This window comes from Chelonia mydas, chromosome 1, assembly GCF_015237465.2.
Source record: "Chelonia mydas isolate rCheMyd1 chromosome 1, rCheMyd1.pri.v2, whole genome shotgun sequence".
In the NCBI taxonomy this organism is placed as follows: domain Eukaryota; kingdom Metazoa; phylum Chordata; order Testudines; family Cheloniidae; genus Chelonia; species Chelonia mydas.
Window position 1 is genome coordinate 342950126 of NC_057849.1, and position 20879 is coordinate 342971004.

Consider the following 20879-nt stretch of genomic DNA (forward strand, 5'->3'; position numbering starts at 1 on the left):
AGCAGCTGGAGCTGAGAGCAGCAAAGGCAGCATATCAAGTTGAGAGTATTGGCTGGATACTGTGGCAGAGGGCAGTATTTAAAATGATGCTCACGAGGAGAGAGAAGACCGGCTGCCAGTCCCCAGGGAAAGGCCACTGGAGTGGGAATCCAAAGACACCTGTTGTATCTTGGCTTTCAGACAGCGAGCTCTTTGGGGGAGGTGTTGTAATGTATTAGATGCTTGTACAGCTCCCAGCAGAGTGGGGCTCAATCTGATGGAGTCCTCTAGGCGCTACCTCAATATAAATGTTTAACCACCACTACGACTAATGAGGTCTTGAACTTGACCTCCTCCATGTGCTTGATATCACAAGATACTAAAGCTCACTGATGCGGGTAACACCCAGAACACTTCTCGAGGGGAAGATTTTCTAGAACCTTATTACTCGGCAAGGAGAGACTCGGGAGAACTCCCGTAATACTGTGGAAAGCGGAGCAGCTCTGGAGCTCAAAGTCCTGGATTCAAAACCAGCAAAGCACGTGGCGTCTCAGAGACAGCTTCCACCGTATGCCTCAGCCCTGATCTGGAGACACTAGCCCACTGGGGGAAGAGGGGAATTCAGGCTCCAGAGCCACAGCTGTGCCTAGCCCCTCTGCTGAGGCTGCCAATAACGTGGGATAATCGGTGCCAGCGGGTTTCAGAAGCAAACACCTGTCTGCCTAGGAACGGGACTGCAATTCCCGTCACAAAGGCCGAGAACTGTTGGCGGGAACAACCATCAGCATCTCTCGATCAAGCCTGGATTTGAAGCAGGGATTGAGCACGAATTATACTGACTGCCCCTCAGGCCGGCCGCTCCTCTCGGGCTGCTGCTGTTCATCCAACATGCGTAGAAAGGCCACCATGCCACAGCTTTCAGCAGGAAATATTTACAAGTTTTTCTCCTGGAGGGCCTGCTGTGGGGTGGGACGGGAGCTGCTGGCCTCACTCCCAAGCAAAATAAAGAGGCGCTTTGCAGCGGTTGCCAAAATACATGCGTCTCCCCCTTCGACTCCCCGGGCCAATGGCTGCCGTGACGGGAATGCAGATTTGCTCCTGCCTGGCAGGACCAGAATAACCAGGCAGGCTCTTCGAGCCAAGCCAGCAAGCGCAGGACAGACTGTTCTGCTAAACCTACGGCCTAGCACAGCGCCCAAAAGCTGCACGGAGAACTGGCCCTACGCTGGGACCACCTTGGAGTTGCAATGGTCATTAATGACAGCTAGGCCCACAGCGCCATCTCGTGGCAAAGGGCTGCCCCAGCTTTTCCCTTCTCTAGACTGTATAAACCCCTGTGGAATATTTAGCGTCAGCGGGCCCCACCGGCTGCTGTGCACCCCCATGCAGGAGAACGGTTGCTGGATCGTGGCATTGTTACCCTTCCAAATGAGCGCAGGCGAGGGCGTCTTTGATCGCTCTTTCAGAAAGACCTAACTTAAAAATGGTGTGAATTTAGCAAAAATAAAGGGTTGATGCTACTGTCTTGAGTGTTACAGGAAGGGAGGTGCGCACAGCTCTGGTGATACCCCTCAATCCCGACCCACAGCCCCTTGTTATTCCAGCCCTGCCCCCAACTCTGCTGGTGCCCCTCAATCCTGTCTCACAGCCCCCTGTTATTCCAGCCCTGCCCCCCAGCTCTGCCGGTGCCCCTCAATCCCGACCCACAGCCCCCTGTTATTCCAGCCCTGCCCCCCAACTCTGCCAGTGCCCCTCAATCCTGACCCCCTGCTATTCCAGTCCTGATCTGTCCTGACGCACACTTCTGCTGATGGCCCTTAATTCAGCATCACAGCCCCCCCTGCCTCAACATTCCAGTCCTGGATCCCGCTCCCCTGCCCATCTCTGCTGCTGCTCCTCAATTCTGACCTGTGCCCTGCCCCAGCCATTCCAGCCCTGCGCGCTCCCCACCCGCACAGCTCAGCTGGAGCCACAGGTGGGGTATGGCAGGTGGTGGGGAAAAATGCTGCCCGCTTCTTCTCATCCCACATCTCTTCAGCGCCCCCTTCTCCTTCCCCCTGACCTCAGTAAGGCCTCCTGGCCGCCAGCCTAAACCACACCTTCCCCTGGAGCATGTGGCCACCATGAGACAAGATGCTGGATCACATGGCCCATCGGTACACAGGGCCAGGACAGAGCTGCCCTGCAGCTCAGCGGGGAGCAGGCAGACTAAAGGGCAAACTCAGGGAGGTGAATTTTCAGCAGGGTTCGAGCATGGATGCCCCCAACCAACTCCCGTAAACTCAGGCACCAGCCAACCCTGTTGCGTAGCAGTAACACAAGGAGCAGGGCTGTCCAGTGCATCCGCTCCACCTCCGGCATGTGGCCATTGCAATGCATAGTCCCCTCCCCTCCTCTGCTGCAGCACGGACTCCTCCAGGCAGCCCAGGCTGCAAGGATCCCTGGTTCTTGCCAAGGGGGACAATTCTTCATCCCAGGCCCCGCACATACACTCAGGCCTGCCCTGCACTCCCCCACCGCTTGGAGAAAAAGGCTTCAGGTTAACAAGTATGTAAAGCTAAGGAAGCAATCCGCTCCCCCGAGACAGATTGGCTGCCCTCCTGCGAACGAGTGATTGGAACTATAGCTAACAGAACTGGGGATTCCCCTATGCACCTCTCTATTCTATATGCATCAGGCTGACAGGTGTCAGCCTGGAGTAAGGGGGAAGGGTAACAGCCTGTTTTTTCCCCGCATTCTAGAGGCAAGTGGAGTTTGATGTAGCTAGTTTAAAAGGGACACCGTCCACCCAAAAATACTTTGTCCCTGTTATTCATTGTCCTCCTTCAAATCCCTTAAAACTCTCCTTTGCTGTGATGCCTACACAGAAACTTGACAATGATTAGGCAGCTGATGTGCTGAGACCACTGCTGATCAATAGTGTCTCATGGTTTCCTTGTACTCGCCCACCTGTCTGTATCCATCTGTTGTCTCTGGTCTTAGAGTAAGTTCTTTGCGGCGGGAACCATCTTTTTGTTCTGGGTTTGTGCAGCACCTAGGGACATGGGATCCGGGTCCTGGGTATTATCATAATACAAATAATAATGAGTTATAAGAAATACCTGAGATCGCAGGAGCAGAAAGAAGTTAGCAAAGAAAATCCTCTTTTTCCAACCTGGTTTCCTTTGTGCATTCGGCAGCATTTTATTTAGGGTCAATTTCCCTGTTTTCCCTGGATAGCTGGCTGGCCAACTTCTCTCTTGCTGAAACTGCCTTTGTAAATTTCAACAAGGGAGCAGAAAAATCCCTTATAAATATTTTTAGAAGAATTTTATGAAATCAGGACATGATATTGAAAGGGATTTTAAAAAATTAGTTAATGTCAAAAACAATCTAAATTAACACCAGGCCTTTAAGTATAGTGTCCAATTGGCTTATAAACAGGAGTAAAATAATCCATTTAGATCCATTTACACTGACTGATGTGCATTGTTAGAAAATAAGCCGGCCTCCTGGTTTTAGGGTGTTCTGTGGGCAGTGATGCAAGGGCAGGGTTAAGGCTGTTTGGGTGATCTCATCTGTGCATTCCCAATGTTTAACTCTGTCAACATTATCTCTCGACCTATGATATTAACTCTTTTGCTTGTTAAAAGAAAATAATTCTTTAAACCCAGTTTGTCACTCTTCTTGATCTTCATTTTATTTTTGCATGACTCATGATTCAGATGATGAAAAATTCCTGACGTCAGTTTCATTTTGGTCGGAGGCAGTTTCACCCAGAGATTCTCTGTGCTTTGGGTTCCCAAACGCTACAGGTGAAAGTTTGTGCATTTAAAAAGCCAATTGTTTCCACTGAAGTTTTTTTTTTTTAAGGTTGGGCAGACAGTCTACTGGCCTTCGGCTTTATAAAACCTCATTTTTACACCATTTAAATGTTGTCTGATTTAAAATGGAAATGCCCATTCACATGGACTTCTGAATAGGATCTCTGGGCTTTACAACATTTGGGTCTTGTAAAAGAAAAAGCTACCAAGCTTCTCTCCACCTGGTGGTGCTGGGTTATTTTTCATTACGTACAAATAAGGGGGCAGACAAATTGAAACGTAGCAAATTTAATACTGATAAAAGCAGTTTTTTTCTTTTAGACAGAAAAATTAACCTGTGGAACTTGCTGTCACTGGATATCATTGAGACCAGGAGTTAGCAGGATTCAACAAAAGTTTAGACATTTACATGAATAATAAACACTGACAGATAGAAAACATGTTAGAAAGGATATGAAACCTCATGCCTTAGGGCTTAGTCTGCCTAACACTGCCAGGGTCTGGGAAGAAACCCCGTGGAAGGGCTGATTATTCTATAATTGACCACTAGGAGGAGTCTTACACCTTCTTCCAAAGCATTTGGTGTGGACCACAGTCAGAGACAAGATAGTGAACTAGACACACCGGGGGTCTGAACCGGTCTTCCTAGGATCCAAAATTCCTACGTTCTTATGGAATCATTTACCACCTTAATTCCAGCATAAAGCCGCAGCATTTTTCCTGGGCATTATATTATCTGGAGAAACCCACTTAGCAGTGTGTGCATCTGCCAGCCTCTGTATACTGGGCCCTGTACAGGAATTTGCAGTGCAGAGCCCTCAGTGAGATAATTAGGGTCAGGAGAAACCAAAGACACTTTGATGCTTCTCCAACCCCCTTGCACCTGTAGAGCCAGGCTAGGAGTTTTGACAGGACTCAATGAGAACGCCAGCTCCAGTCCCCCCCAGAACTTTGGGGGAGTTCAGATCTGGCTACAATGGGCCTGGCTGCCCCCGTCCTTACAATGGGCCAAACTGGAACCTGGGCCCAGACCCGCCCCTGCAAACTTTATATCTTCAGCCCGACTTTTCAGCTCAGCCCCTCCAGTGGGAAGAGACTCCCTGCATGCCCAGAAATGCCACGAGGCGAGACTTCCTCCTGGGTCTGGGGCATTGCCAGCTGGAACCTGGCGGCTCATGAAAATGAGCGGTTTGGGGCAGCCGGACTTTTTAAACCTTCTGGAAGTTCCAGGTTTGAGTTCTGGGTCAAAGGTCGAGCTGGTTTTTACCTGCGTCTGGAATAGCTCCCCTGACCCCAGGAGGTCAACAATTCCAACAGACAGACCCTCAGACTGAGGGGAGGGGTTAGCACCAGCAAGTCTCCACCCCTTACGCCTGAGAGGTGGGGTTAGCCCTTGAGAGTCTCCGCCCCTTACACAGAAACAGTCAGATGGGGCGGGGCTTGCACATGAGAGACTCCGCCCTTTAAGTGAAAACAGTCACGACACACGTCCCATTTAACCACCAACTCTTGAGCAAAAGGGGATTCCAACACCTGGCAGGTTCTGAGGGCGCAAGCGCACCAGAAAAGAAGTTTTATTTGCCCTTTACATGCCCCCAGCTTGGGGAACACACCTCCTCCAACACCGTCCATCCAACACAGCTGCTTCTGTTTCGCCTCAGGCCAACTGCTCTGGTTTGGAGCACAGCTGCTCTCGGCCATCACTGTCAGCCAATCAAAAGCCACTTCCCTACCGCTTGGGATGCTGGGACACAGGAGGAATAAGGCTCTCCCCAGCAAGAATACATCCTCTGAGGCTGTGTCTTTGTGAAGGGGATCCCGGTGACCAAAGGGAACAGGAGCGTGCAGCTCTGATACAGATGAAGGGTCTCATTCGGTTCTCAGTTATGTCCTTTTCAATCCGGAGTAACTCCACTGACTTCAGTGGAGTGAAACTGGCGGGATGGGGGGCAGAACGAGGAGCCCCGGCTTAGAACGGGGCACATTTTGGGTGTGGGAAGGGCGACAATGTTTTATATTCCACAGTGAAAAGCACAGTAAACAAGATCCGGGCCCAAGGCAGGAGACACGACATGCTCCTGTAAGGGATTTCTAGCTGGGACATCCCCTTTATGGCCTTCAGCACCAGTAAACGTCTCTGTGTATTATACAGATACATTAAAAAACCAGTAGCACAACAGAAATATTCAAACCCACTAAGTAACATCGAGCTGGGCGGGGCCCAGTTAGCTTCCTCCGCACACAGGGATGGAGCCTTCAAAGGGGAAGGCTGAGTGTGTGCTTGTTTTGAACTGGTCCCATCTAGCAAGCCAGGAGGATCTCCAACAGGGGCATTAATAGACATATATCAGAGAGGACGGCAAGTTCCAAAATGCAAGGGACTACAAATCCCAACATGCAATGCTTCGTGAGAGCCGCATGGAGCACTACAAGCTGGGACTCCTTGCCCTCCAGCCGCTCACAGTCTGTCCCGCTCATCACAAGCCTGGCCCAGCCCCTGGTTCCAGGGCTGGGTAACATGTCCCCGCCCCCAGATGTACGGGGAACTATTAGATGCGCCCCAAGGAGGGTTGTGCTGATTGGCTGAGTCACTGAGGTTGATGCTGGTGACCTCCCTGTACAAAGTCTCCACCTCTCCTGGCAATAGCGAATGGGCGAAGATCCGGGAGGGACACGGCCCCTGCGCTTCGGAAAGCTGAATAGGCAGACCCCTAAATAAACTCTCCCGCTGTCTATTACAGCTGCCATGGCAAAGAGCTACCATCCCCTTCCTTTCAGCCCCCAGTATGGTTCATGGGACAGCCGGAAGCTCCTGGAATAAGGAAGCCACAGGATCTTATCTCTGCCCTCGGAGAGGCTCCTCTCTGTATAGACCCCCAACCTCCCTGATACCAGGCCATCAAGGGACGTTTCTCTCCTTCTCCTAGGCTCATCCCAACCCCCAGTCCAAAGATCGGGGAGCAAACACAGCACCCAGTTGGGGCAGAGCTGCCGGTGGGGGAGTCCTCAAAAAACTCCATGCAGCAGGGTGAAGAAAGGAACAATCCACGACTCCATCTGGGAGCTGGGGCATCCTGGATCCATCCCACAAGCCCCACAGGAGCCCGGCCTCTCGGGGCATCACCAGCAAACATCCGTTTGGTTTTGTTTCCGTCACCCGCGGAGCAATAAATAACAATACCTGGTAGGCCATGTCCAGCTGCTGTGAAACCAGCTGAGACGAGGGCTGGCGCCCTCCCGCGGGCAGGATGAGGGCCGAATGTCTCGGGTGGGAAGATCAGCAGGGAGGTGCCCGGGAAACCCAGGATGGGGAAGGAGTTCAAAAGCAGCCACAAACTACCAAGGAAGCATCAAGGTTTGCAGCAGAGAAGAACCTGCCTCTGAGCGAAAACCATTCTTGGTCGGAACCTGGAGTGTGAGCTTTAAACCCGTGTCTGTATGCCGGGGGGTCTGCAGGCTCCTCCACAGTCTGTCTCCCGATGAGGTGGTCTCCAGGGCTTATCCAGGCAGCAGAAAGGGTCTGGGTCCCTCCTGGCCTAAAAGTCTGAGTCGGCATCCAGCAGCTCGGCATCCATGAGATTTGTCTGGGAGTGGAGGGGGGCGAAGCCTGCCCTTCTGCCATGAGTCCTTGGCCCGCAGGGGACGCTCCCACCGGGCAGGGCACCGGGATCCAGGCCCGCGGCGGGGGGCCGGAACGAGCTGTTGTACTGCTGGTGTGCCAGGAAGCACCTCACGCTGCCCTCGAGGGCCAGATCTTCCTGGGGCCCGGTCTCGGGGCAGAAGGGGTTGCTGATCAGATGGAAGGCATCGTGTTTCCTGGAGCGGGCGGGTTTGTCCCGGGGCCCCTGGGGGAAGAGGCCTTCGTGCTGGGAGACGCTGAGCCCCAGGCCAGGGTAGGAGCCCAGGGGTGGCACCTCTTCCCCAACCTGAGGCTCCCTGGGGTTGGAGACCAGGCACTTCTGCCTTGGCAGCTTGGGCAGGCGAGGGACGGCACTGCGGGCCTGAGGGGTGAAGTAGCCCACATCGCAGATGGCGGGCCCCAGGGGGCAGACTTCCTTCTTCTTCCTCCTCGTCTTCTTCTTGCGGCTGGCTCTCTTCTCCAGCTCGGGCGAGATCTCTGTGTCCACCACCCACAGGTTCGCCCTTTCGTCCGGTGGCACTAAAGGCACGAGAGAGGGGAGATGGGGTGAGAGGGGCCTTCCCGGGTGGGTTCGCTGGTAAAACGCTGCAGGCAAACTCAGTGACCGGGACGGCAGGAGATGGACCCGAGTGCGGGCACAGCATGGGCAAGTGCGATGGATCCTTGTCCTCACCCAGCTCTGTCACTGCACCCGTCCCAGCCAGAGATTCCCGGCTGCCCCAGCCCCGCCAATGCCTCAATCCCAACCCCTGCTCCTGACTGTTCCCGTCATGGGGCCCCTTACATGGCTTTGCCCATGACCTCAATCCCAACCTGCAGCCCCCTGCTATCCCAGCTCTGAGCTCCCCCGAATAGCTCCCCACCCCCCTCAATCCCGACCTGCAGCCCCCTGCTATCCCAGCTCTGAGCTCCCCCGAATAGCTCCCCACCCCCCTCAATCCCAACCTGCAGCCCCCTATCCCAGCTCTGAACAACTCATACGCAGCTCTTCAGTGCTCCTCAATCTTGACCTGCAGCCCCCTGCTATCCCAGCTCTGAGCTGCCCCCATTTTACAGGTGGAGAAGTGACTTGCCCCAAGTCACGCACCAGGTTAGTGTCAGGGCGAGGAGGAAAACCAAAGTCTCCTGACTTCCAGCCCAGTACTTTCCATCTAAATGTGGAGAGCAAAGCTGGCCTTGTGGCTAAGGCACTGGGACGCAGGAATCCTGCATTTGATTTCTGGCTCTGCGGACATTCATCTTTCTGCCTCAGTTTCCCAGCTGTCAGAAGCTAGATTGCAGGGCGTGTCTCTTGCTGTGGGGCTGAGCAGCACCCACCACAAACGGGCCCTGACCTCAACAGAAACCTCTAGGTGCTACCGGGACAAAAAGTACCTGGTGCAGACACGCGTGATGTCATGACCTCATCGCCTGCCCGCCTCCCTCCCCGCCCCACGCTTTCCCAGGGACTCACCGGGTGTCGCCACGGGCGTGACGGAGATGTCCTGTGGCAGGATAGCCCCTCTCCTGGCCACCATCTTGGTGACGTGCTGGGCCCAGGCCGAGGACATGTCAGCTGAGGGCTCATTGATGTCGAAAGCCAAACCAGCTGGGACGAAAGCCACAGAGGAGATTCTTACAGCCCGTTCAGCGGAGGGGGGAATCCCGCGGCCTGAGCCGGGGTGCGGGGGATCTTCACTGATTCACCCCAATCTCCCGCCCCTCCAGCTGATCCCACAAGCAGCCCGTGCCGGAATCAACGCCCTGCGTTCCCGGGGCGCCCAGGAGGCCCTCCCATTCCCACACGATGTCCCCAGCCCGCAGAGGCTGGACCCTGTGCTAACGGCCCTGCACAGCGTGCAGACACAGTGAGGATGCCTTTTCCAGCTGCCTAGGAGCTGAGAGCCCAGAGGGTCTTTGCCGGGCTGTGACATCACCAACAGTAACGACGCGACGGCCAAACAGGCCAGAAGTCAGCCTGAGGGGTGCCTGGATGATGGTGGGGCGGGGCTGGGGGGGTGGGGGGGAGCGCAGAGTCTGGCCCTTTAAATGGATCTTTGGCCACAGAATGGCGAACTGCTGCATGAGTTGGGCTAGAATCCGGCTCCCTCTTGACTAACAACATACTGTAGTCACTTAATTAATTATTACTCTGTACACAGACAGGCAGATGAGCCAGTGGGTCAGCACATCTGGGTCCAATTCCCTGTTCTGCCAGATTTCCACTGTGACCATGGGCGAGTCACTTCGCCTCCTTCTGCCTCAGTTTCCCTTCTTTCCTATGGGGATAAGAGCCCCGGCCACTCAGGGACGAGCGAGGGTAATTGCACTAAAGACTCTGAGGCGCTCCGATACTGGGCCGCACAAGTAACTTAGCTAGACAGAGACGTGCACCTTCTGAGGTAACTTCCTTGGACTCATGGAGTTACGCCAGGAGGGAACTGGGTCCAAGGAGCAGATCTGTTGGGTAGGGCGGGGCCATTTGTAAGTCAGTCGCTTTTCCGACAGCGCTTTTAATGTGTAAATAAATCCTGCAGCTTGCCAGCTCCCTGGCACAGGACTGGGATATTGCTCTAGGGCAGCGGTTCTCAAACTTTAGCAACCCGAGGACCCCCATTTTGATTTTAATTTTTTCATGGATCCCCAAGCCTCATGCTCAGACCCAGGCCCTGCCCCCAACTCCACCCCTTCCCCCAAGGCCCCACCCCAACTTTTCCTGTCCCCACTGTTCCCCGGCGTGCAGGAGGCGCTGGGAGGGCAGGACAGGAGTTGATCAGTGGGGCCCGTGGACCTCCTGGACCCCAGTTTGAGAAACACTGCTCTAGAGAGATAGGGTCATCAATGGCTATTAGCCAAGTGGTCAGGGATGCCACCCCAGGCTCTGGGTGTCCCTAGCCTGTTTGCCAGATGCTGGGAATGGACGACAGGGGATGGATCACTCAGTGGATGCCTGTTCTGTTCATTCCCAGCGCCTGGCACCAGCCATTGTCGGAAGACACGATACTGGGCTAGATGGACCATTGCTCTGGCCCAGTCTGGCCGTTCTTCTCTTCTAGCTGCTGGCCCCTTTCAGGGACGCAGGGATTCAGCCACACACTTAATAACAAGGCAGCGCGATGGGCGCAGTCAGACTGGGCGTTACGGGCCGGTCTCACCCTGCGGCAGCCTGGGGTGCCCCCAGGCGCTCTTGGCAGTGCCCTCTAGTGAGGGCGGAGGGAGGCGCCTTGCTGAGAACCACGGCCCACGTGCCCCACAACAAAGCTGGGACCACAGAAGCGTCTTGCAGTGGGGGCTGCAAACCTGCCACCGAAGAGGGGGCCTACCGCCAGGGGCGGTGGCGTGTGAAAGCCCCCGTGGTCCCCGCCCCTGCCCGGGACGTACCCACGGGCCCGTCGTGCGAGACGGTGTGCATGCTGAAGGACAGCTCCTGCTCCGGGTTGTGCAGCAGCTCCTTCCGCTTGGAGAAGGCCTTGGCAATCATCTTGCTTTTCTTGATCCTCTTGGGCTCGTCGTCGCTCTGGCCGGTCAGCCTGTGGGGGAGGGAATGGGGGCCAGGGGGAGGGCTGGCTCAGCGGGGGAGGGCAGGGCACTGATCTTCTCCAGCAGGGGGCTGGAGATCCCCCGGGGTGGGGCTGAGGAGTGCCAGGGCTGCTGCTCCTGGGCTGCGCCCCTCCGCCCCTCTCCCGCTGAACCAGGAAGCCATCTGTTTGTCTGTTACCAAGGGAATCCCTCCACCATCCCAACCCAAAGGACTCGGTGTCCCGCTCCTTCCCCGCACCACGGTGGGGAACACGCTGGCACCAAGGGCTGGATTCTCCAGGGCCCTTCCCGCCACTCTGGCTGGGTGATGGGTCTGGAAAATGGGCATAAAATTCATTTCCAGAGTGGTGGCCAGGGCTTTGGTGTCCATGAGACTGGGGCCCCAAGCCCCATCCCTGGGATCACCCCTCCAGGAGCCCTGACCCCTCGGCACAAAAGGTCTTGGGGGACTCGCAGCAGCCCCCCGCAGCCGTGGGTCAAACTCACACAGGCGCCCCCACCACCCGGCACCTCCTAACTCCGGGATCTGCCCCTTCTTCGCAGCACCACGCGGCTCCCCATGCAGCTCGGCCGAAAGGGGGGGACTGCACAATGGGGTCTCAGCCCCCCTGCTCTGGATGGAGAAATCCCTTCTCCTCCCCCACCTCTTTAATGGGCATGTAGGGCTGGAGGGGCAGCCTGGGAGACCAATGCCCCCGACGGAGCCACATCCAGGTACGACACAGGAGATGCTGGCTGCACACGCTTCCCTCCCCCCTGCAGACGTGCGTCGCTCCCGAACCAGAGGGGCCGTAGCTAGGGGGGCCCAGGGAATTCAGCCTCCAGGCTGGGAGCTGATGAGCCATCCCTGAACGAGCCTGGGGAAGTCACATCTGGTGATGGGTCCGTCCTGCTCTAGGCTCCAGCCAATCCACAAGCGGGTCTGGTGACCCATGCTCCAGCCCTGCTCCGACTCCAGCCTCGTTCCCAATCCTGCTCCAGCCCTGCTCCGACTCCAGCCTCGTTCCCAATCCTGCTCCGACTCCAGCCTCGTTCCCAATCCTTCTCCAGCCCTGCTCCGACTCCAGCCTCGTTCCCAATCCTGCTCCAGCCCTGCTCCGACTCCAGCCTCGTTCCCAATCCTTCTCCAGCCCTGCTCCGACTCTAGCCTCATTCCCAATCCTGCTCCGACTCCAGCCTCGTTCCCAATCCTGCTCCAGCCCTGCTCCGACTCCAGCCTCGTTCCCAATCCTGCTCCAGCCCTGCTCCGACTCCAGCCTCGTTCCCAATCCTGCTCCGACTCCAGCCTCGTTCCCAATCCTGCTCCAGCCCTGCTCCGACTCCAGCCTCGTTCCCAATCCTTCTCTGACTCCAGCCTCGTTCCCAATCCTTCTCCAGCCCTGCTCCGACTCCAGCCTCGTTCCCAATCCTGCTCCGACTCCAGCCTCGTTCCCAATCCTGCTCCAGCCCTGCTCCGACTCCAGCCTCATTCCCAATCCTGCTCCGACTCCAGCCTCGTTCCCAATCCTGCTCCAGCCCTGCTCCGACTCCAGCCTTGTTCCCAATCCTGCTCCAGCCCTGCTCCGACTCCAGCCTCGTTCCCAATCCTGCTCTGACTCCAGCCTCGTTCCCAATCCTTCTCCAGCCCTGCTCCGACTCCAGCCTCGTTCCCAATCCTTCTCCAGCCCTGCTCCGACTCCAGCCTCATTCCCAATCCTGCTCCGACTCCAGCCTCGTTCCCAATCCTGCTCCAGCCCTGCTCCGACTCCAGCCTCATTCCCAATCCTGCTCCGACTCCAGCCTCGTTCCCAATCCTGCTCCAGCTCTGCTCCGACTCCAGCCTCGTTCCCAATCCTGCTCCAGCCCTGCTCCGACTCCAGCCTCGTTCCCAATCCTGCTCCGACTCCAGCCTCGTTCCCAATCCTTCTCCAGCCCTGCTCCGACTCCAGCCTCGTTCCCAATCCTGCTCCAGCCCTGCTCCGACTCCAGCCTCGTTCCCAATCCTGCTCCAGCCCTGCTCCGACTCCAGCCTCGTTCCCAATCCTGCTCCAGCCCTGCTCCGACTCCAGCCTCGTTCCCAATCCTGCTCCAGCCCTGCTCCGACTCCAGCCTCGTTCCCAGCCCTGTTCCGACTCCAGCCTCGTTCCCAGTACTGCTCCGACTCCAGCCTCGTTCCCAGTACTGCTCCGACTCCAGCCTCGTTCCCAATCCTGCTCCAGCCCTGCTCCGACTCCAGCCTCGTTCCCAATCCTGCTCCAGCCCTGCTCCGACTCCAGCCTCGTTCCCAATCCTTCTCTGACTCCAGCCCTGCTCCAACTCCAGCCTCGTTCCCAATCCTTCTCTGACTCCAGCCCTGCTCCGACTCCAGCCTCGTTCCCAATCCTTCTCCAGCCCTGCTCCGACTCCAGCCTCGTTCCCAATCCTTCTCCAGCCCTGCTCCGACTCCAGCCTCGTTCCCAATCCTTCTCCAGCCCTGCTACGACTCCAGCCTCGTTCCCAATCCTGCTCCAGCCCTGCTCCGACTCCAGCCTCGTTCCCAATCCTGCTCCAGCCCTGCTCCGACTCCAGCCTCGTTCCCAATCCTTCTCCAGCCCTGCTCCGACTCCAGCCTCGTTCCCAATCCTGCTCCAGCCCTGCTCTGACTCCAGCCTCGTTCCCAATCCTGCTCCGACTCCAGCCTCGTTCCCAATCCTTCTCCAGCCCTGCTCCGACTCCAGCCTCGTTCCCAATCCTGCTCTGACTCCAGCCTCGTTCCCAGCCCTGCTCTTGCTCCAGCCTCGTTCCCAGCCCTGCTCTTGCTTTGTTCCAAACCTGCTCTTGACTCGTGACTCCAACCTTTGGCTCCAGGTCCTGGCCCGGTTGCCACCACACCCACCACTACCACTGCTCCAGTCACTAGGCCTGACCCTCCCCATCTCAGCTTCTGACAAACACCACTCTGTGCCTCTCTGTTGGGAACACACCCCATCCCCTAGGAACCGGCTGAGACCCATTGCACATGGGCCACCAGACAGCTGCTGGATGAGAACAGCTACAGACCTGGGCTGGACTGGGCCTTGCGGGCGATGGGCATGTGGTCCCGCAAGCTGAGCCTCAGCTCCTGGGGCTCAGAGGATACAGGGCCCTGAGACCCCAGCAGCTGGGGGCAGGGCTGCTCCTACCTGCACCAGGTGCGCTTCCAGATGAGGAGGGTGGCTTTGGTCCACACCCAGGTGCTCATGGAAATGCCAGTGCCGAACATGGCAAAGAGGTTGATCTTCTCCACCAGCAGGCTGGGCCGGTTCTTGATCTCGCAGTTTGGGATCGGCTTGTTGGTTTGGATGGCGATCGTCACATTAGCTTCGCACCTGCGGCAGGGACATGGGGCATGGCAGCGGCATGAGGCACAGGGGCCAGAACCCACCCTTGGCAATGGGCAGCTGGGGCACCCGGGAAGCAACCTCCCACCCCCCATCCCCTGCGACGAAGCACTCTCCCCTTAGCGCAACCAGATAAAGGGCAATGACATACGCCCCCTGCAAGGAGCAGCTGCTGATTAGATTCAGGGGCTGAGTCCCCTGCCCACAGCTCGACGACCCCCAACAGCTGCCCAGATACCACGGTGTTGGGGGCCATGCGAGGGCAGGAAGCTGATGGCAGCCACAGGAGCGCCACGTGATGGGCTTTCTTCAGAAAGTTTCAGCAGAGCTTCACGGGGCGCGGCAGAAGCCCCCCGGTCTGAGCCGCGGGACCAGCCTGGCAGGGAACGACCCAGCACCAACCAGAGTGATGGGCAAATGGGCCCATCTTGGGTTCCTCCCGATGCATCTCACCGGGATCAGGCATGGCAGGGTGCCCCCGGTCTCCGTGCCGTAGCCCTAGGCTTTGCTCCTCGCTGAAATGGGAACAGGCCCGGGGCCATGGATGGCCTGGGCAGTCATGCCACAACGTGCCTGTGAGAGGTGACGTGGCATCCCCCGGGGATTGCCGTTCCCCCAGCATCAGGCGACACCAGGGCGGGAATCCACACGAGCAGCCAGGCTTCTGCGTGGGGAAAGGGAAGAGCATCATCACAGGACCTGGCAGCGGAGGGGAGGTCATGGAAAGCGTCACTTTCTTCCAACACAGAGCGAGGCGCTCTACTGGAATCCCCCCGAGACTCTTCCCGCCCCACCAGGTGGGGGCTGGGGGTGCCTGTTAGAGGGACTGGGGGAAGAAACATGGCCTGTCCCCACTTACAGGACATACTCCCGGAAGCTCCGCTCCCACTCAGCCTGGTTGAAGAAGTCGTAGAAGTGGCAGGCGAAGGTGATGAGCACGAAGCCGAAGGCCAGGAAGCCAAAGATGCCTGAAAGGAAGCACATGAAGGCCCGGGGGTTATTCCCACAGCCCCAGGGCCAGGACGCGGCATGCTGCCAGCCAGAGAGAAGCCCTGATGGAAACACAACAATCCAGGAAAAGTGAAGGGAGGGGTCAAACCAGGGCTTGGGCTCCTTCCGCGCCTCTGATGGGGTCCTCGTCAAAATCAGCTGCACCCGCTTTCAGCACGCCTTTCGTCCCAAAGAGCTTTACGTACCGTCTACACAGAGGTCATGTTACCCGGGAGTGAAATGCAGCCACCTCTGGGGAGGACCGTGGCAGCTGCGTAACAGTAGCACTACACAACAGTTTCGGACCAGAAAAGGAAGAATATATCCAACCTTCCCAGGGACTCCGAGGGAGGCAAAATGCACTCACTCAGGCTGGCGTTTGGCCAGGAGGCCTGGGTTAACTTGGCAGAGAGGCTCCGGGAGTGGCCAGGACTTGGCTTTCATGCCTTATCTGAAGGGCAGCCCCAGGCCAGGCTCGTGTTCACAACGGACTCAGAGGCGAGAGCACCCTCCGAGAGCCACGCATACCCCTCCCCGTGTCTTCTACTGGCCCCGCACCACCACTTTGTGCAGGCCCTGGGTTCCCCGGGAGGCTCCTACCCAAAGCTAGCCCTTTGGGACGTGTGAGATCCTGGCCCGGGTAACACGCAGGCACCAGCTGAACCCAAACCCGCCCGGCTTACCCAGCCGTAACATGGTCTCGTTGATTTTGCTGGCAGCTTTCTCGCTCAGCAGGCCGGGGTGGTTGCTTTTGATGGAGAACAAAGTCATGACACCTAGGGCAGACAGACAGCAAGACAGGCGCGTCAGCCGGGACTGGGGCTGCCAGATCAAGCAGCTAGGCAAGAGACCCCGGGATCGCCTGAGGTGGCCTCTGAAGCCCCAGCGAGACGGAGCAGGGAGGCCGAGCTGGGCTCACGGGCGGACGCAGCATCTGGCTCTGGTGTGGTCGCTGGCGGTGTGACCTCAGGGGACACGGCCAAGCGGGAGCAGGCAGCTGAGGAGCAGAGAGGAGCCTGGGCAGGTGCAAGTTCCCGCTGGCCGAGCCAACCCTCCCTGATCAGCTCTTCACTGGGGCGACACTCTGGGGACAGACCCCCCCCCGACCCTCCCGTGGGCTGCTCCAGGGCGTTGAGGAAAAGTTACCATATGTGACTCCACTTTGGTTTGGGGCCCACCATTGTCTAAAAGCAAACACATCATGCACTAGGAGGAGTGTTCCTTAGATACTGCATTCCTGTGAAAACCCTCCCCCTTGGCTCCAGCCTGTCTCGACTCCTGGTTTCTGTGCTTTGTCTGTTCCTAACTCCCTGCCTCCTGGCCTTGATGTGAGCCTCCCATCCTGATAAGAACGGTTACTGATGCATTACTTTAGGACCATGTTGTGTAGCTGAAGTAATGGTCTAGCACGGGGAATGTACCTAGCAGGGACAGGTGGTAGATAAGGGAAGGGTTTGTCTATTGGCTAAGGTTTCCGATGCACGAGGGCAACATGCTTTGCTAAAAGGTATATAATCTTTCTATAACCTGCATTCAGGGTCCCCTTCTGACTATCAGGGGGGCACCACGCTCGAGCGTAATAAACTTAATATCTTTGGGAACTCTGCAGTTGTAGGCTTTGTTCATGTGCCTCAGCCTAGACTCGAACTGCGCGTGACCTATCAGGTATAATTCGCAACAAGGGCTAGAGGAGAAGAGCTGTTTAGGGTGCGGGGGAGGAGATGGGCTACACCTGGCTGGTTTTCAGTACCCTGGCTGCTGGCCATTCAATGAACTACAGCAGCCCCCCTCCGCACTGGCTGGGGAAGTTTATCCCAGCCTGCACTGACCTTAAAACTCAGCAGGGTTCAGGGTAGCATCTTCCTTTCCAGCCACGAACCAGAGCCCACAACACACACCACCCCCTGGGCAAGGCCCAGCGTGTGTCACCCACATTAGAATATGGTTTCTGTGTCTCCCTCTAGTGGCTGGTCCACGTAAGAGGATAACAGTCCACTATAGCTGCCAGCTGAGCGACCGCATGCAGTGTGGCTGTAGCAGTGTCTGTCCCAGGATATGAGAGAGACAAGGCGGGTGAAGTAATATCTGTTATTGGGCCAACTTCTGCTGGGGAGAAAGACGAGCTTTTGCGCTGCACAGAGCTCTGCTGCAGGTCTGGGAAATGTACTTAGCCTAGGCACTGAGTTTTTCTTTTCCTCCACCCCCTGGCTCTTCCTCGAGGCCCCATCCCCACTTCGCCCCCTCCCCCGAGGCTCCACCCTTGCTCCGCCTCTTCCCATCCCTGCTCCGCCCCCTCCCGGCTTTCAGCTAATCAGGGGTGCTGCCAAACAGCTGTGGCTGGTGGGTACTCAGCACCCACTATTGTTTTTTCTGTGGGTGCTCCAAGCCTGGAGCAGAGGTCAGACCAAGGGTCCATCTAGCCCAGTGTCCGGTCTTCCGACAGTGGCCAGTGCCAGGTGCCCCAGAGGGAATGAACAGAACAGGGAATCAGCAAGTGATCCATCCCCTGTGGCCCATTCCCAGCTTCTGGCAAACAGAGGCTAGGGACACCATCCCTGCCCATCCTGGCTAATAGTCATTGATGGACCTATCCTCCATGAACTTATCTAGTTCCTTTTGAACCCTGTTATAGTCTTGGCCCTCACAACATCCTCTGGCAAGGAGTTCCACAGGTTGACTGTGCCTTGTGTGAAGAAATACTTCCTTTTGTTTGTTTTAAACCTGCTGCCTATTAATTTCATTTGGTGACCCCTAGTTCTTGTGTTATGAGAAGGAGTAAATAACAATTTAACAATCCAAGTAATAATTCCTTATTTACTTTCTCCACACCAGTCATGATTTTATAGACCTCTATCATATCCCCTCTTAGTCGTCTCTTTTCCAAGCTGAAAAGTCCCAGTCTTATTAACCTCTCCTCATACAGAAGCCGTTCCATACCCCTAATCATTCTTGTTGCCCTTTTCTGAACCTGTGGCTGCCCATTGAGTGGATGTTTTCAGAGAACTCTCCACAACGACTCCAAGATCTTTCTTGAGTGGTAACAGCTGATTTAGACCCCATCATTTTATATGTACAGTTGGGATTATGTTTTCCAATGTGCATTACTTTGCATTTATTAACACTGAATTTCATTTGCCATTTTGTTGCCAAGTCACCCAGTTCTGTGAGATCCTTTTGTAGCTCTTCGCAGTCTGCCTGGGACTTAACTGTCTTGAGTAGTTTTGTAACAGCTGCAAATTTTGCCACCTCACTGTTTACCCCTTTTTCCAGATCATTTATGAATATGTTGAATAGGACTGGGCCCAATACAGACCCCTGGGGGACACCACTATTTACCTCTCTCCATTCTGAAAACTGACCATTTATTCCTACCCTTTGTTTCCTATCTTTTAACCAGCTACCAATCCATGAGAGAACCTCCCCTCTTATCCCATGACAGCTTACTTTGCTTAAGAGCCTTTGGTGAGGGACCTTGTCACAGCTAAATACAAGATTGGCTGGTTTCACTCACATTTAATGCCCCAATAACAATTATGTGAGTGAAACCAGACAATCACAACACTCTCAAATGAATTCTCACAGGAAAAGGATAAAAGACAAAAACACCCTGTCACATGTGGGCAAACGCTTTTCGCACAGCGATCACTACACAGCTGATCTCTCAGTCCTCATCCACAAAGGAAACCTGCCCAACACCTTCAAAAGATGAGGCCGGGTGCTTAAATTCATAACTCTGCTAGACGCTAAAAATCACGGACTGACCAGAGACAGTGGATTTATGGCTTATTACAACAATCTGTAACCCATTAACAACCCCGCACCCTGCTGCCTTCCTTCCCTCCCTCCCAGGACTGGAGGGGTATTAATGGGCCACTTCCCTTTGAATGGTCCCTTAGAATATGTGTTAACTACTTATGCTGAACCATCTGTCGCTCTTGTATTTAGCTAAAAGAAAAGGAGTACTTGTGGCACCTTAGAGACTAACCGATTTATTTGAGCATAAGCTTTCGTGAGCTACAGCTCTGAAGTGAGCTGTAGCTCAAGAAAGCTTATGCTCAAATAAATTGGTTAGTCTCTAAGGTGCCACAAGTACTCCTTTTCTTTTTGCGAATACAGACTAACACGGCTGTTACTCTGGAACCCTGTATTTAGCTGTGACCCTCTCAGTACCTTTCCCAGACCAAAGAGCTCTGGATAGCTCGAAAGCTTGTCTCTCTCCCCGAGAGAAGTCGGTCTCATAACAGATATTGCATCACCTAGCTATGGGATTGACTCCCTTGGCTCAGGGGACAGCATTTCCTGCTTTTAGCGCAGAAGGTCCCCAGACCAAACCCCGCTGAGTTGTTAGCACCCACCTCGGATCAGGAAATAGCCTCCCACGATCAGCACCAGGCCGATGGGAGCCAGGACGAAGCCAGCGCGGAACCGATAGTTCTTGTAGCCCACAAAGCAGATGCCGCTGACGGAGTCTCCATCCACCTGGTTGGGGCAGAGTCATCAGTGTCCGTCCGTCCCCAGCCTGGAGATTGGGCTGGAAATCTCATGAGAACGGGCTGGCCAACAAGGGGCTGTGCTGTCCCTTTACCAGGCAAACGGGGTGCCCATCCAGTGATGTGGCAGCCGATGGCTCTGCCATTTGGTAGACCCAGGTTTTGTAGATGACCCTGGTGTCGGGTGCTGACTGGGGAGGGAGTGGGATGGAGATGGTGGCTGGTGCCCCCTATAGGTCAGTTCGAGCAGCCTGGGTATGGCCTTTGGGAACATAAAATCATAGAATCTCAGGGCTGGAAGGGACCTCAGGACGTCATCTAGTCCAACCCCCTGCTCAAAGCAGGACCAACACCAACTAAATCATCCCAGCCATGGGCTTGGAGATAAGCGGGGCCCCATGCAGTCTATCAGTGCAGGGAAGGCACGAAGTGGGGAGGGAGCCAGGAACATGGGGGGCTGGGAAATGCTGACCCTCACCTGGAACACCCAGAGGATGTTCACAGATACAGGGAGCCTACAGGAGGGCCACAGGCAGTGGGGTCAACAAATGGACGAGGAATGAGATGAGACGCTGAGCTGGGATGGTTCTTGCTCACCAGTGCAGGGTTAAACTGACCACCCCCAGGGCAGAGTGGCGGGACCTTCCCCCTTCCACTGAGAGGGGAGCATCCCTTAGGGTCCCGAGGGTGGGGTGGGCACAGAGGTCTCCATGCCGGGCGCCCCGTACCTGGGCGACGGCCAGGATGGCGACAGTGAGGACGAAGGGGATGGACCAGGTGACCAGGTGGAAGTAGGAGGTCTTGCCCAGCAGGGGTTGGTAGGTGGTGCCCAGTGCTTTGAAAGAGGTGTGCCAGGCGTAGGTCAGCATGACGAACCAGATCACGCCCGACATCAGCGAGTAGTAGACGATGACGAAGATGATCACGCAGGAGAGCGTCTCGTTGGAGCTGGGGAGGCGGGACGGGATAGGGCTGGAGGTGGGAGGGGGGTCTCTCCCCCATTCCCCACTCCACTCTGGCTTGTTCCTGACTGACAGATAGGTGCTAGCCTGGCTCAGGACCCAGAACGTGCCCACGCCCCCCGATAGAGCACCTTGCAGTCTGCAGGATCCCATCACCT

At 56.1% G+C, this 20879-nt stretch overlaps 1 protein-coding gene across 1 annotated transcript in view; it reads right to left on the reverse strand.

Moving 5' to 3' along the window:
• Positions 1-4054: 4054 nt before the first annotated feature.
• The window catches only part of SMO (smoothened, frizzled class receptor), a 32185-nt gene continuing 15360 nt past the window's right edge, over positions 4055-20879 (reverse strand). The window contains exons 5-12 of the mRNA XM_037889427.2: positions 20488-20707; positions 19625-19748; positions 15953-16045; positions 15139-15247; positions 14082-14267; positions 10783-10931; positions 8876-9010; positions 4055-7941 (exon numbers count right to left, since the gene is read on the reverse strand). Coding sequence (XP_037745355.2) covers positions 7319-7941; positions 8876-9010; positions 10783-10931; positions 14082-14267; positions 15139-15247; positions 15953-16045; positions 19625-19748; positions 20488-20707 — 1639 coding nt within the window. The 3' untranslated portion in view covers positions 4055-7318. The remainder of the gene's footprint in view (positions 7942-8875; positions 9011-10782; positions 10932-14081; positions 14268-15138; positions 15248-15952; positions 16046-19624; positions 19749-20487; positions 20708-20879) is intronic.